The sequence below is a fragment of the Mandrillus leucophaeus genome, unplaced genomic scaffold (assembly GCF_000951045.1).
Source record: "Mandrillus leucophaeus isolate KB7577 unplaced genomic scaffold, Mleu.le_1.0 Scaffold523, whole genome shotgun sequence".
NCBI classification, from domain to species: domain Eukaryota; kingdom Metazoa; phylum Chordata; class Mammalia; order Primates; family Cercopithecidae; genus Mandrillus; species Mandrillus leucophaeus.
The window spans coordinates 403,699-419,180 of record NW_012105620.1 but is presented as its reverse complement, the minus strand read 5'-3'; the positions used below and the strand labels follow the sequence as shown (position 1 = coordinate 419,180).

At 39.0% G+C, this 15,482-nt stretch overlaps 1 protein-coding gene across 1 annotated transcript in view; it reads left to right on the top strand.

The window, feature by feature from the left end:
- The first annotated feature begins 270 nt into the window (after window positions 1-270).
- Window positions 271-15,482, top strand: part of DDX4 (DEAD (Asp-Glu-Ala-Asp) box polypeptide 4) — a 92,236-nt gene continuing 77,024 nt past the window's right edge. Inside the window, exons 1-3 of the mRNA XM_011996787.1 lie at window positions 271-370; window positions 1,201-1,283; window positions 8,786-8,846. Of these exons, the coding sequence (XP_011852177.1) occupies window positions 1,215-1,283; window positions 8,786-8,846 (130 nt within the window). The 5' untranslated portion in view covers window positions 271-370; window positions 1,201-1,214. The remainder of the gene's footprint in view (window positions 371-1,200; window positions 1,284-8,785; window positions 8,847-15,482) is intronic.

Genomic DNA, 15,482 nt, shown 5'->3' with positions numbered 1-15,482 from the left:
GGCTTGTGGAGCTTGCACACGGAAAATCCAGAGCGTCTCCAGAATAAGGACCCCACCAGAGAACGTGGACATGAGTGGGCCCTCGGCCAGCCTTGTACTCGTAGGCCCAACAGGCCATTTGGCAAGGAGGCCAGAGCGTCGCCATAGGTACCCGAACGCTAGAGTTTAGGGAATGCGCAGGCTAGAAGTGGAGGCGGGACGCCACTGGATAGCTGAGCGATGATTTGCTGGTGGCGCTAGGCACCAGCCAATCGTTAACAGACGCCATTTGTTGTTGGAGCACGCACCTGACGCAGTGGGCGTCTTGCACGTGCAACCGTTTAAGCCGCGTGGGCGCCTGCGAGGACTTGGGAGAGCAAACAGCGGAGAGGTGAGTGGGCTGCCTTTCTGCGGGAACTGGCCTGAATTCGGTCGTACGGGCTCCCCAGTAACCGGCCTTTGGTCAAAGAGTGGATGGGGTAGGCGGGGTTTCGAAGCCGTCCTTCGGAGTCTTTTTGCCTCAGGGTCTCCAGAGTCCCCTGGGTGCCCAAAGTCTGAGCTTGAGGCCTGCAGAGGAGGCAAAGGGGCCTTCTTCCCGGCCTCTACACTGCGTTTTCTCTGAACAGAGATGGTCCTAGTACCATTTGTGTACAAACCCTCCTAGTTGAAGCTGGTTGTCCTTTGTCGGTAGGATTTGGGCGACCCTACCCTTCTTCCCTTTCCCACTAAAATCCAAGGCCTCCCTCTTCACCCAATTGCCACCTCCCCGCCAACTCCCGTACTCCTGCCCCCGCGCACACCAACACCCCAGAGCAAACATCCTGTCCACCTTAGACGTTAATCTGGAAGGGAGAAATCTTAAGTAGTTTCTGAAAAAATTTTCCTCTCCCTTAATATTCAATAAGTCGTTTGGAGACTCTTTGAGGGAGGAGATAAATTCTATGAACAGATTTTTGGGAAAAGCCTAAGGCTCGCTGGGGACATGGGGATTGCTAGAATGACTAGGTAAGAGGTTCGACTAGTTTTTAAAGATGAAAAAGGAGATAAATGCCACCTTTAGATAAGAAGAGACCTAATTCCTTCTTTGGAAAAAGCTTCTGGGGTATCAGCACCTAGTTGGGTAGTTTCAAGAAGTGTATGTGAAACAATGAGTTTATACTTTTAAAGTTATGATTCTGATCTAATTGAGTCCAAATATGCATTTTTTTTTTTCCTGAATAGAACTTGAAGCCACCATGGGAGATGAAGATTGGGAAGCAGAAATCAACCCTCATATGTCTTCGTATGTTCCCATATTTGAGAAGGTAATAACATTTAAAGTTGAGTTATTAAATGCTATGGATTTTATCAAAGTTGAAAATCACTGTGGTGAGAGTTCTAAATTATACAGTCTGTGCCAGTGTTTATCTCCATGTGATTGTTATTAACTATTATATGGGGAGTAAGAGGCAAGCTACGCCTCGTATAGGATACAATAGCTTGAGAAAATTTGATAATTAAAAACTAAAATAGATGTAACAATATTAATGACCTAATTTAAATCTCAATGATTTAGGACTTCTTCAGGTGAAAGCAAACTTGGACAAATGTGGTTGATATCAGTGAAAGACCCTTGTATGGAAAATTGAAAACAATAATTACGTTTTGGGAGATATTTTGAATTCTGAAAATTGATTTTGTGCAAGGAGGGCTCTCAGAATAAATGATACTAGGCTGATTGAGTTGGTAACGTCAGTTTGTATGAATCTTCAGATCTTTTTTCTTAATGACATTTGGGGAGTTACGTTGTAATTTAGCAGGGGACAGTGGGGTAAGCTTTTTGGGCTTCAGTTCTCACTTGGAAATGGGCTTTAAAAAGATTAATAGAAGGTACTTTAAAAGATAATATAAGAGATTATTTTTGCGTGTGTTACTTACTTGATGGTGTCTCTACAAGTTGATTTTTTCTTTCCCCCTTCAGAATTTCCAGTTTGAGTGTATGTCAGTTCTGACACTTTGATTTCAGGTTTTGCCTTAGTGGAAGTTCTTATTTTAGACAAAAATATAAAATATGCAATCTTTTGTCTTAGTTGAATTTGATCTATATGTGACGTTTATATTAAAATACCCAAAATACTAATATAAATTTATCATGTTTCTTGTCTTGGAACTTTTTTAAAGAAATAACATGTTACCTTTTTTTTTTTAATTTTTAAAAATTTTTGTGGAGATGAAATCTCACTATATTGCCCAGGCTGGTCTCCAACTCCTGAGTTCAGGCAAAATTCTCAAAGTGTTGGGATTACAGGCGCGAGCCATTGCACCTGGACTATGTTATCTTTTTATAGTTCTCTTCTCATCATAAAAATATTACAGCTTTTTTGGGAAAAGAGGAGAAAGTCACCTACAAATCTTGCCCAATAGACAGGCACTCCTGTTAAATTTTTTAGTCAAGTTTCTTTTGTTTTTTCCAGACATTTTTTGTTTGTTTTTGGTACAGAGTCTTGCTCTGTCACCCAGGCTGGAGTGCAGTCGTGCAATCTGGGCTCACTGCCGCCTCTGCCTTCTGGGTTCAAGCCATTCTCCTGCCTCAGCCTTGCTCAGCTGGGACTACAGGCGCATGCCACCATGCCCAGCTAATTTTTATATTTTTAGTAGAGATGGGGTTTCACCATGTTGGCCAGCCTGGTCTTGAACTCCTGATCTCAGGTGATTCACTCACCTCAGCCTTCCAAAGTGCTGGGATTACAGACGTGAGCCACCGTGCCTGGCCGAAACATGTTTTATATAGTTTTGATGATAGTATATAACTAATTTTTTTTTTTTTTTTTTTTTGAGATGGAGTCTCACTCTATTGCCCAGGCTGGAGTGCAGTGGTGCCATCTCGGCTGGCTGCAACTTCTGCCTCCCAGGTTCAAGCGATTCTCCTGCCTCAGCCTCCCAAGTAGCTGGGACTACAGGTGTGTGCCACCATACCCAGCTAATTTTTTTTTTTTTTTTTTTGGTATTTTTAGTAGACGCAGGGTTTCACTATGTTGGCCAGGCTGGTCTCAAACTCCTGACCTCAGGTGATCCTCCCACTTTGGCCTCCCAAAGTGCTGGGATTACAGGCATGGGCCACCATACCCAGCCATATGATAGTAACATTTGAATCCATCTTTTTTCACACTTCATCACTAACTATTCCATATTACAACTTCTGTAGAAATTTCAGTGGTGTTAACTTCTCACTCTGGTATTGTCATTAATGTTTACGTCTTATTTGTTTTAATTTGGTGATTTTTTTCAAAAATGGAATTACTTGTTCAGAGGACATTTTTTATAGTTCTTTTACTTCCTTGTTCTCAATAGATTTGTTATAATACAAAGTTTGATTCACAGATACATACTTTATTCCCCCTGGTTTTAATAGCCATCTGTCCATTTCTTTTTCTTAGTTTGAGATTTTTGTCTTCATGAAGTGTTTAAGCAGCACGCTGCACTGTAGCGTGTTGTGCATATTTATTGCATTGGGTTTCTGAAATTAAGGATGACTGTCGAATCTTTCAGATTTACCTTTTTGGGATTTTTATGCTATTCAATAACATAGTTTCTTCACATTGGGAAGACTAAATTGATTATGTTGACAAGTCTACCTTATGATGCTTAATACATTTGTGTTGGGTGAATTTGTAGTATGTCTTTTGCATTTGTCTGCAAACATAACACCTGGTGTTGTGCTGGTTGTGCCATTAGTTCTTGGGCTTAGTTGACTCAAAGGAACATAGTGCAATCAGGATCTTTATTTGCCTTGCTAGGTTGAATAAAAAGTGCAGAGATGGGCACGTGCAGTGGCTTATGCCTGTAATCCCAGCACTTTGGGAGGCTGAGACAGCCAAATCACTTGAGGCCAGGAGTTCAAGACCAGCCGGGCCAATGCAGCAAAACCCCTTCTCTACTAAAAATACAAAAAGTTAGCTGGGCGTGGTGGCACGTGCCAGTAGCCTCAGCTACTCGGGAGGCTGAGGCAGAGGAATCGCTTGAAATCGGAAGGTAGAGATTGCAGTGAGCTGAGACTGGGCAGCTGCACTCCAGCCTAGGCAATGGAGCAAGACTCTGTCTCAAAAAAAAAAAAAAAAAAAAAAAGTGGAAACTAGAGATGAATACATTACATTTTTATGTAGAAGAAATCTAAAGTCTTTTATTCCATTTCTTTTAAAGACACCATTTTGATTTGTTGTTCTAACTGAATTTGGTTTTCAAGAAAAAGCTGGCCTTCTCTTTTAAATTTATAGCAGTTTTGTCTGTGATGATCTTTTTCTGAGTGCTTCTCAGGAACTTTATTTAGAGACTTAATATTGACATACGCTTATATAATTTTGAAATAATATGTCATTGTTCTAGTAGAACTGATAGAATTTTGGGTAGAACTTCTCAATTCTAGATTTTAAAGTGAGTGTACCACCTGGGGATAGAATAGCGAAAGATGTGAAGTTAAGAAAGATTTGATAATCTGGCAGTTATATAGTCCAGAAATCTCAACGGTTAGGCATTTGCACATTGCCTGCAGGCTTATTGGGGTGAGTGTTAGAGTGGATGGGTATGGTGAGTATATTAGATAATTCCGTTGCTTACTTACTAGCTGTAAGGCTTCTTGTTAACTGACCATGAAAGTAAGCTGGTATAGTGATCACTTCTGTCTGATCTATTTGCCATTTTTGTGGCACATTTCAGAAGGCAAAATCTCTTGTGGTTAAAGTGGAAACAGTAATTGAGTAATTAGACCATCCACAGTTATAATTTTATTAAGCAGCAGTAGCAAGGTTAGTAATAATTGTTGAGATTAGAAAATAAACGTATTATGATATGCCAAAATTGAAAATAAGAATATAGGTGAAAAAAATGTGTTCATCAAAATGCCCTTTTTATTTGTAGCTGCATATGAGAACCCTTATGTGTTAAACATTTGAAATTTCTGAATTGGTGCATTTGGGTGGTTTGAGAGATAATAATGGTATACAGCTAAGTATTTTAAGAGGCAAGCTAATGACAAGACCTATGATTCATTCAGCATATCTTTGAGTTCTAGTAGGTGATGGAGAGATAGTGGTGAACATAAGGTGCTTGCTGTTACATTGTATTTTACTGGAGAAGACAGAATAAGCATGTTTGAGAACCAAATAATTATAGTGAAAAGTACTGTAAAAATTAGAGAAATGTGTGTGTGAGACTGGTGTAGTATGGATTTAGTTGGAGAGGGAAGGCTTCTCTGAGACAGTGACTCATGAGCCTGAGACTTAAAGGAGTCCCAGCAGGACATCATGTGCACAGGTTCTCAAGGAACCTTTGAGAAGGAGGAGGGAACAAACTTGGGGTATTAGGTTAACAAGAAGAAGGCCAGTGTATTAGTTTTCTGTGGCTGCTATAACAAATTAACACAAACTGGGTAACTTAAAGCAACATAAATTTATTCTTATAGTTCTGGAAGCCTGAAGTTAAAAATCAAGGTGTCAGCAGGGCTGCCCTTTCTCTGGAGGTTCTAGGACAGAATCTTTGCTGCTTCTAGCTTCTAGTGGCTATAGGCATTCCTTGGCTTGTGGCTGCATATCTCTTGGCTCTGTCTTCACATTGCCACCTCCTTTGTGGGTTTTTGTGTTATCTCCCTCTACCTCTCTGTTATAAGGACACTTGTGATGGCAATTAGGACTCATGCCGATAATCCAGGGTAATCTCATCTCAAAATCTTTAACTTAATTTCATCTGCTGTGACCTCTTTTCTCCTTTTTTTCCTTTCTTTTTTTTTTTTTTTTTTTGAGAAAGAGACTTTTTCTGTCACCCAGGCTGGAGTGCAGTGGTGCAAATCTCGGCTCTCTGCAACCTCCACCTCTTGGATTTAAGCGATTCTCCTGCCTCAGTCTCCTGAGTTGCTGGGATTACAGGCGCCCGCCACCATGTGTGGTTAATTTTTGTATTTTTAGTAGAGATGGCGTTACACCGTCTTGGACAGCCTGGTCTTGAGCTCCTGACCTCAGGTGATCTGGTTGCCTTGGCCTCCCAAAGTTTTGGAATTATAGGTGTGAGCCACCACACCCAGCTGGTTAAGGTTTTTCATGATAAAATTCTGTTGGAAATTATTTTTGATGTCTTTTTTCAAAATTCATCTTGGAATTTGTAAGTTGGACGTATGTGGGATATTAAGTTCCATAGCTTGAAGAGTAATAATAAGTGTTTCAGTTCTTTAGTGTAAGAGTGTTTTATAACACTTGTAAAACCAGTCTTTTTTTTTTTTTTGGCTCTATTCACTCTAGTACGTTGAGCGTTGCAAACAAGAAAAAAGTCTTCAGATTTTGAATGTAAAATATTGGATAATTGTTCTTGTTTTAATGTCTGTGGTAGTAATAAACTGGAACTTTTTTTTTTTTTTACTGTAGCAATTACCAAAACCCCAAGGCATTTCAAGTATGTTGTTATCTTTGTGCTCTTCATGATGACTCAGAAAAATGTTTGGACGACTCTTGAGCTTTTGTAAAGTAGTTTTTTGTTTTGTTTTGTTTTGTTTTTTGAGATGGAGTCTTGCTCTGTCGCCCGGGCTGGAGTGCAGTGGCCAGATCTCAGCTCACTGCAAGCTCCGCCTCCCAGGTTTTCGCCATTCTCCTGCCTCAGCCTCCCATATAGCTGGGACTACAGGCGCCCACCACCTCGCCCAGCTAGTTTTTTGTATTTTTTAGTTGAGGCGGGGTTTCACCGTGTTAGCCAGGGTGGTCTCGATCTCCTGACCTCGTGATCCGCCCATCTCGGCCTCCCAAAGTGCTGGGATACAGGCTTGAGCCACCGCGCCCGGCCTTAAAGTAGTTTTAAAAGTCAGTGTCTTTGTGAAAGAAATTGTAGTAAATAGATGTTAGCTAAAGATGCTTACCTTGGTGCGTTCTCTCTAGGTTTGGGACTTAGTTAAATGAACTTATTTGAAGGAACATTTTAACTGTTGTAATATAGTCAGTTGATTAAGAGATCATCTGTAGATTTCCTTTCATTCTTAAATTATTAAATTCTGATTGTCATGTGCAAGAATTTCGGAGCTCTATTCTGAACTTTTGCCATAATTAAAGGAAGTTTATGTGAGAAGGAGTAAAGGTGTGGATTGATGATAAGGACACCCTAAGAGTTAGAAGTGAGAAAAAAATTTACTCAAATTGTCCTTAATCTAAAGCTGTCCAGAGAAATGTTGGAAGTTTCCAAAATTAACCTGCATTCAGCTATTGATTTTATAACAAGTTGAATTTTCTAAATCCAGCAGTAATTCGACCACTGCTAATGTAATGCTTGTGTGTTAATAGTAAATAATTTTCTTTAGCCTAAAGTAGGGAAGTGGAGCAGTTAGTATTTGAGAGCAAAGACAGTCTTCAGCTACCGCTATGGCAAATTTGATTAAAATTAACCATGAATATTCTGATGCTATAGCTGAGGATATACCTTTTCATTGTAGTTGTAGTGCAGTGGCAGGTTGTGTATATAAATTGTTTTCAGTCCATAAGTGAATTTACTTTACAGTGAATCTGTTTTTTGTTTTTGTTTTTTTTTTTTTGAGACAGTGTGAGACAGTGTTTTGCTCTTGTTGCCCAGCCTGGAGTGCAGTGGCACAATCTCGGCTCACCGCAACCTCTGCCTCCTGGGTTAAAGCGATTCTTCTGCCTCAGCCTCCTGAGTAGCTGGGATTACAGGTGCCTGCCACCATGCCGGGCTAATTTTGTATTTTTAGTAGAGGTGGGGTTTCTCCATGTTGGTCAGGCTGGTCTTGAACTGGTGACCTCAGGTGATCCACCCACCTCGGCCTCCCAAAGTACAGGTGTGAGCCACTGAGCCCCGCCAGTGAATTCCTTTTTAAAACATGAGAGTACCATTAATTGGTTTCACTATAAATGCAGTCGAGGTTTTAAAAATTTCTGTGGTACTTTTCTAGAACAAAGATTAGTGTTAAATCACTAATACTCTATAGTATTGATGAATATACTGTAATATATGGAACTCAGCACACAGTAGTGTATATTGACCAGTGTTGGTTTATTCATGTATTACTTTGTCAGATTTTATAATGATATTTTATTATATTTTCTTTTCTATTTTTATTTTTTGAGACAGGGTCTTATTCTGTTACCCGGCTGGAGTGAGTGGTGTGATCTTGGCTCACTTCAACCTCTGCCTCACAGGCACAAGTGAACCTCCCACCTCAGCCTCCTGAGTAGCTGGGACTACAGGCTCATGCCACCACACCTGGCTAACTTTTTGTATTTTTAGTAGAGCTACGGTTTCGCCATGTTGCCCAGGCTGGTCTTGAACTCCTGGGCTCAAGTGATCCTCCTGCCTCAGCCTGCCACAGTGCTGGGATTACATGCGAGAGCCACCACACCCATCCTGATTGTACTTTTCAGGAATATGGGTGACTTAAATGACTAAACTTTTGTTTTAAGTCAGGAGTCAGCAAACCCTTTCTATAAAGGGCCAGATAGTAAATAATTTAGACTTTATAGGCCTTACTTGTCTGTCACAACTTTGCTGTTGCAGTGCTCCAATACTGTTTACAGAATCAGGTGGCCCACCAGATTTGGCCTGTGGCTATAGTTTTCTGACCACTGTTCTAGTGATATATATTAGTACTATATATACAATGTTAAAGTGAAGATGTCTTGGAATAATTAGTAAAGAAACATCCAGTGATTTAGAAAACCTTACAGTATGTCATTATTTTGTTCTGAATAAAGCCCAATTGTTACAATTTTCTAGTATTTGTGAAATAAATGACACATTTGTATTCAAAGTAGGAAACTAGTGTTTTCTTTCTTCCTTCTTACAGGATAGGTATTCTTCTGGAGAAAATGGAGACAATTTTAACAGGACTCCAACTTCATCATCAGGTATGTGTTATGTTTGGAAAACGGTAAAACCCTTTTTAGTTTAAAGGTTTCATCTAGTGAATGAAGAGCAGCAGACTAGTAGACATCTTGTAGAGGGTGTTTTAACAAATTTAGTGAAAGTTCCTTCTGACTTGGATATTGTGGAATGGGGGTACTTCTAGTTAGAGGAATTGAGAGAGGGGAAAGTATAGACCGTATTATTTGATTTAATGGGTTACTATAAAACGTTTGCCCAACTTGGAAGTTGCACATTCAGCTTCCAGGCTGCTAGGGCATCATCATCATCAGGGTTCCTGACATAAGGGAGTAGAATATAGGACTATAAGGTTGTTGAAGCAGGTTACAATGGTGATGACCTGTCACAATAATAATTGTTTAAGCCAAATCTGCCATACCATCAGGATATTGTGAGTTTCTTTGGGATCAGAAAACTAATTTGGGAAAGGTCTTAGGAGAACAATAGAAACAAGTGTCAAGGTAAAGGAACCCATATCCTTCCTGATGCACCCTCCTCCCAACCTCACTGTGAACTTTTCACTTTGGTTGCCCCTCCCACCATCATTTTTCCCCTCGGATTGTCCAACTCTGTTTTACAGAGTGGATGTAGATGAGAAGATGGGTGGAAGTGGTAGGACTAGGCTGGGAAATTGAGCTCACAGCAGTAGTTTTTCACATTGTTGAAGTCCAAAGCAGGATGAAATGCAATTGTTACTGCGTTAAAATAATTTTGACCAGGCTCAGTGGCTCATGCCCGTAATCCCAGCACTTTGGGAAGCTCAAGTAGGAAGACCATTTGAGACCTGGAGATCAAATGATCATCTGAGATCATTTGAGACCAGCTTGGGCAACATAGTTGGAGTCTATGTCTACAAAAAATTCAGGCCGGGCCTGGTGGGCTCACGCCTGTAATCCCAAAACTTTGGGAGGCTGAGGCAGGTGGATCAGGTCAAGAGATCAAGACCATCCTGGCCAACATGGTGAAACCCTGTCTTTACTAAAAATACAAAAATTAGCTGGGTGTGGTGCTGCATGCCTGTAGTCCCAGCTTCTTGGGAGACTGAGGCAGGAGAATCGCTTGAACCCAGGAGGCGGAGGTTTCAGTGAATCGAGATTGTGCCACTGTACTCCAGCCTTGTGATACAGTGAGACTCTGTCTCCAAAAAAAAAAAAAAAAAAAAATTTAAAAAATAGCTGGTCATGGTGGCCTGTGCCTGTAGTCCTAACTACTTGGCAGGTTGAGGATTGCTTGAGCCCAGGAGTTCAAGGCTATAGTGAACTATGATCATACCACTGCACTCTTCCCTGGGCAATGGAGTGAGACCCTGTCTCTAAAAACAAAACAAGACAAAAACATTTAAAAAACTATGGTGAAGTATACATAACGTAAGATTTACCATTTTAATGTGTACAGTTCAGCAGCATTCTGTACAGTCACATCACTCTGTAACCATCATCCACCATCCACCCCCAGAACTTTCTTGTCTTCCCAAACTGGAACTCCGTACCCAATGAAAAATAACTCCCCATTTCCTCCTCTCCCCTAATCCTGGCAACCACCATCTACTTTCGGTGAATTCGAGTAACTCTGACTTTACTATGAGTCTCTAAATTGAGTTACTACTATTTTTAAGGCTGACTAGCATAAAAAGAAGAGGGCATGGTGGCATCAGGTAGTAGTTTTATCATTTCTCTTATCAAAAATTAGCAGATGAGGTAAAACATTTTATGGTCAAGGGAGCTGCATGTTCACTGAAACCTGGCCTATGTTGGAAAACACCCGTGGTGAGGTAGTTTTCAAAATGTGAGGATACTTTGAGAGTTAGTTTATCAGGTTAAAGCAAATCTAACTCTCATGAGGATCTTTCTTAAGTTCAGGGTAAATATCTTGACAAAAGTTAAGTTTAAAAGAGATGCTTTTGCTATTTTCAAAACGTATTTATCTTTTATAAACATTTAAACACAGTGGTTTAATACAGAAATACTCAGATTCTCAGAAGTTCTTGGAATCCTGCCTGCTGAAAAACCCCAGCAAAGGGCTAATTTTGCTTCTACCATATAAACTCTGTGTGTACTTAGAGTATTCCAGAAAGACAAATGGGTAAACGTAATCGATGCCTCTTAACCTGTCTATTTGCATAGATCGCTAGGAGAACCCTGGTTTTTTGAGGTACAAACAGAAGCCATTATTTGTAAAGGAGTGAAAGCTTAGATCTATAGTATATTAAAGCATAACACTGTTTTATATTGGAATTTTCAATAAACTAGACTGAAATAACCACCAACTAAAAGCTAAGTTTTTTTTAGCATTAGACCTATGAATGTTTAGGCTAATGAAATGAAATCACTAATGAAAATCACTAATGAAAAATATTGATTGCCTGCTTACCTTCTTCTAGATAACAAGTACTTTTTGTAGTTCTTCATAATTTTTTTATTTTTTAATGAAAATTTTCTTATTAGAGAAATGTAAACCAGGCCAGTGAATGTATGCCGAGTCAAAACCTAAATATGCTTATTGTTTTAAAAAAAGTAAAAAGGGATAAATAAAATCTGAAATCTTAGCCCCTAAATTTAGCCACCATTTGATGTCTATTGAGTCTGATTTTTTAGATTCCTGTGTATATTCTCCACATACGTGATCGTATACCACTGGCATAATATATTAATACATATATTCCTTTTATTATAAATACCTGTCTTGCTTTTCGTTTGCTTACCCATGCTTACGTTCCATACCCTTTTCATGCTCTTAAAATTGTACTTAGACCTGCTTGTTTTCATTCTGTATTTTATAGAAATGGAATCCTGTTATATCTTGCTTTTATTTAATAGTCATGGAAACCCTTCTAAACAACTGGTATTATCTGATTATTTCCAAAATTAAGTGAAAACAATTTCACATTACTTGGCTTTAAAATGTCAATAGGAACTGTAGTGGCTTATGCCTGTAATCCCTTTGCTTTGGGAGGCTGAGGTGGAGAAGTGCCTGAAGCCAGGAGTTCAGGACCAGCCTGGGAAACAAAGTGAGACACTGTTTGTACAAAAAATTTTTTTAAATTAGCTGGGCATGGCGATGTGCAACTGTAATCCCAGCTACTCAACAGGCTGAGGTAAGAGGATTGCTTGAGCATAGAACTTTGAGGTTACGGTGAGCATTGATCACACTACTGCACTCCAGTCAGGCTGATGGAGTGAACCCCTGTCTCTTAAAAAAAAATTCTGCTGAACCTTAGTTGCCTTGTTGTTTTTGAGGGTGGATCATTAAAATGCTGATTAGAAACTCAACTCTGTGCAGGGATGCACTGATGGGCTCTACTGTGAAGTGATTGGGCCAGAGCCAGGCAGTTTTGTGTGGGAGAGCAGGATCGTCTAGTCTCTGAGATTTAAGTATATGCTAGTTTCAGCCTTCCCTTCCCCCCTCTCTGTCCTCACTATATTGTACAGCTCCTATGTTGCTTTTGCTTATTTCTTCATTACTCATGTTTGATTTGAAACAAGCTGTTTGTGGGAGGAAGTTTCAGGGGTTTCTTGCCCTCCCCTTCCCCAAAGGAACAATTATTTTGTGTGTGTGTGTCTTTTTTTTTTTTTTTTTCCAGAAAACTTTTTGCAAGTTTTATTTGCAATGCTAACTTTTAAAAGGCCACTAAAGTTAACTGGATTACAAACTAGGCAGAAATTGCTTTACAAAAGGAGGGAAATACCAAAACGTTAGTTTCTATAGGGAATCCGCAGTTCTGTTTTATTCAGAGCAAAAAAAAAAACAAAAAAAAAAACTTTTAATCACACTAGAAGAAACTCAGCATTAGGTTTGGAATCTGTACTCAAACTATACGTACAATGACAGTATTCTGCTAATGCAGTCGATTTGCTGTTATATTTGTCTATTTTTTTTTGTATTAATAATTATAAACTCTAGAGCAGTGCAACTAGTATTTGGAACAATCTTTACAGTGTCAGGCACATTTCGCGTTTCTTCACACCATTAGTTCTGTGTACGTGGGCTTCCTCCCCTTCAGTAAAGTTGTTTTGATATTGAAAGTCTTGGGAATGTCCACAGGTGTTTTCTCCTTGATCTTATTGGCAGCAGTCTTGCATGTAACAAACCTTTGATAGTAGCTTGCAGCTAGAGTAAGTTCAAAGAGAGTTCCTTGGTGAATTTTCAGGAATTCTTGATCCCAAACAGGATTTTTATCTGTTCACTTTTCTTCTCAGTATTCTCAGGAGGAGGGGGAGGGTCATCTTTATGGTGGGTGCACCACTGAATGACCTTTTAAAATATTGCTTCATTAACATTTGGTAGAGGAACTGGGTCATCATCTCCTTCAATCATTCATTCCCACGTCTTCCAACATGATCTTGATAGTACAGATTGTTTGGTAGTTTCCACATTAACCTCAAATATTTCTTCATTGGAACTCCGCAACTAATTGAAAGCAGGCTAGAGGCTGATATGAGCCGGGCAGCATCAGCACAGAGGGGAAGGGTGGAGGACATGGGTGCTCTGTGTATGTTTTTAAATGTGTGTTTTTCTGAGCATATTTTGGTGTGTATTTTTAACTTAGAAAAATTATTGTGCCTAAGATTTTTTTTTTTTAATTTTCTCCTGGTCACTGTTTAAGATATATTCCTAATTGATAATTGATTTCCTTCTTTCTAATGACTGCATGGTATTTCATATACTTTTATCACCAAGTTTTATCTACCCCTATTTTCCCTCCGTGATAGGCACTGAGATTACCTCCTGTTCCCCTCTGCTACCATAGGATGGGCATTCTTGTATATGTTTATTTATGGGCCAGAGTGAGAATTACTTTGAATAGTGGACTCAAGAGTAGAATTACAGGGTTATGGAAAGGGATAATGGACTTAATTTGTCTAAATATTTCAAAAATTGTTCTCCAGAATAGCTATACCAGTTTATACTCCCATCATTAGGTTGTGAGGGTTCTCATAGTCCTATATTCCCACTAACATTTGACATTTTTAATTTTAATTAATTTTTGCCAGTCTATTTGGGTATAAAGTAAAGAAATTTTTTTTTTTTTTTTTGGTAACAGGGCCTTGCTCTGTTGTCCAGGCTGGAGTGCAGTGCTGTGATCATAGCTCACTGTAGCTTCAATCTCTCACGCTCCAGGAATCCTCCTGCCTCAGTCTCTTGGGTAGCTGGGACTACAGACTTGCTCACCATGTCTGGCTGATTTTTAAAATTTTTAGCAGAGATGAGGTATTGCTATGTTGCCCAGGCTGGTCTTGAACTCCTGAGCGCAAGTGATCCTCCTGCCTTGGCCTCCCAAAGTGCTGGGATTATAGGCATGAGCCACCATGCCCAGCGTCATTGCTTTAATATGCATGTATCTGGCTGTCTCTTCATATACATGTTGTTATTCTGTAAGTTTCTACTTTTGTGAGTTGCCTGTTCATATTTTTAGTTTATTTTTCTATTGAGCTAGCTCTTCCTATTGTTGATTGGCAGGCATTGTTAATATTCTAGATTTTAGGCTCTTTCCTGATTTAGACACTGAATATCTTCTTCCATTCTGTTGTCTGTCAGCTTTGTTCATGATATGCCTTATTAATCAAAAATTTAATTCTGAAGTTATTAAATAAGTTTTTTGCTTCTGAATTTGATTTTGTAGTTTTAAGAAACTCTTCCCCATCTCTGTCAAAAAGTAGCCTCCTACATTATCTTCCTTAGACTTTTGCCTTTCACATTGAGCTTTTAATCGTCTGAACTCACCCTTTTTTAATCATGGTGGCCATCTTTGAGTGTGAAATCAAGACGTAGTGTATGCAGTATGAGTATTCCTAAATGAATCACAAAAAAGGATCTTTGACATTAAAGTTTTTCTGGTCAGCCCTGGCCATGGGCCTCTAGTTATTGAGGAGTTGTATTTATGAACTGTGGTAAACTAGACATAATACAAAATTTACCATCTTAACAATTTTTAAATGTACCATTGAATCCCTTTTTTTCAATACGGTGAGAAATAGGGATCCAATTTTATTTCTCTCCACATAGCAACCTAGTTTTTCCAGCACCATCTAAGCATCCTGTCTTTTCCTTGTTGATGTGTGATGCAAATTTCATCTCTTAAATGATTTTGTTCTTTGTTGTCTCAAAGCATTGGATAAAATCTACAGCTCATTAACGAGTACTAGAAATAACAAACATCTAGGCTTTTCCTCACTTCAATGGGAATGCTCCCAAATTTTTATAATTATCATATTTGCATTAGGCTACTAATAGTTGGTTTTTTTTTTTAATCATGCCAAGATAATTTCTTTTCATTTCTACTTGAATATTTGTTTTGTTCAGGAATGGCAGTTGAATGTTTTCAAATGGCTTTTTAGAATTACTGATTTCTATTATTTCTCCCTTATGTCTGTTAATGTAGTAAATTAATTTTTAAATAAACTTTTTATTCCTGAGCTAAGCCTTACATGGCTCTTTTATTGTAGTATTGGATGAAATTAGATATTTTAGTTAGCACTTCTGAATTAATGTAAGATTGAGGTGTATAGTTTTCTTCTGTCATGTTGTCCTCACTTGATTTTGGTTTCAAGCTTTTCATGTTTTCCGATAAGCTCTGGAATGTGAAAATTACCTGTTTTTTACAAGTTATATAGAATTTGTTC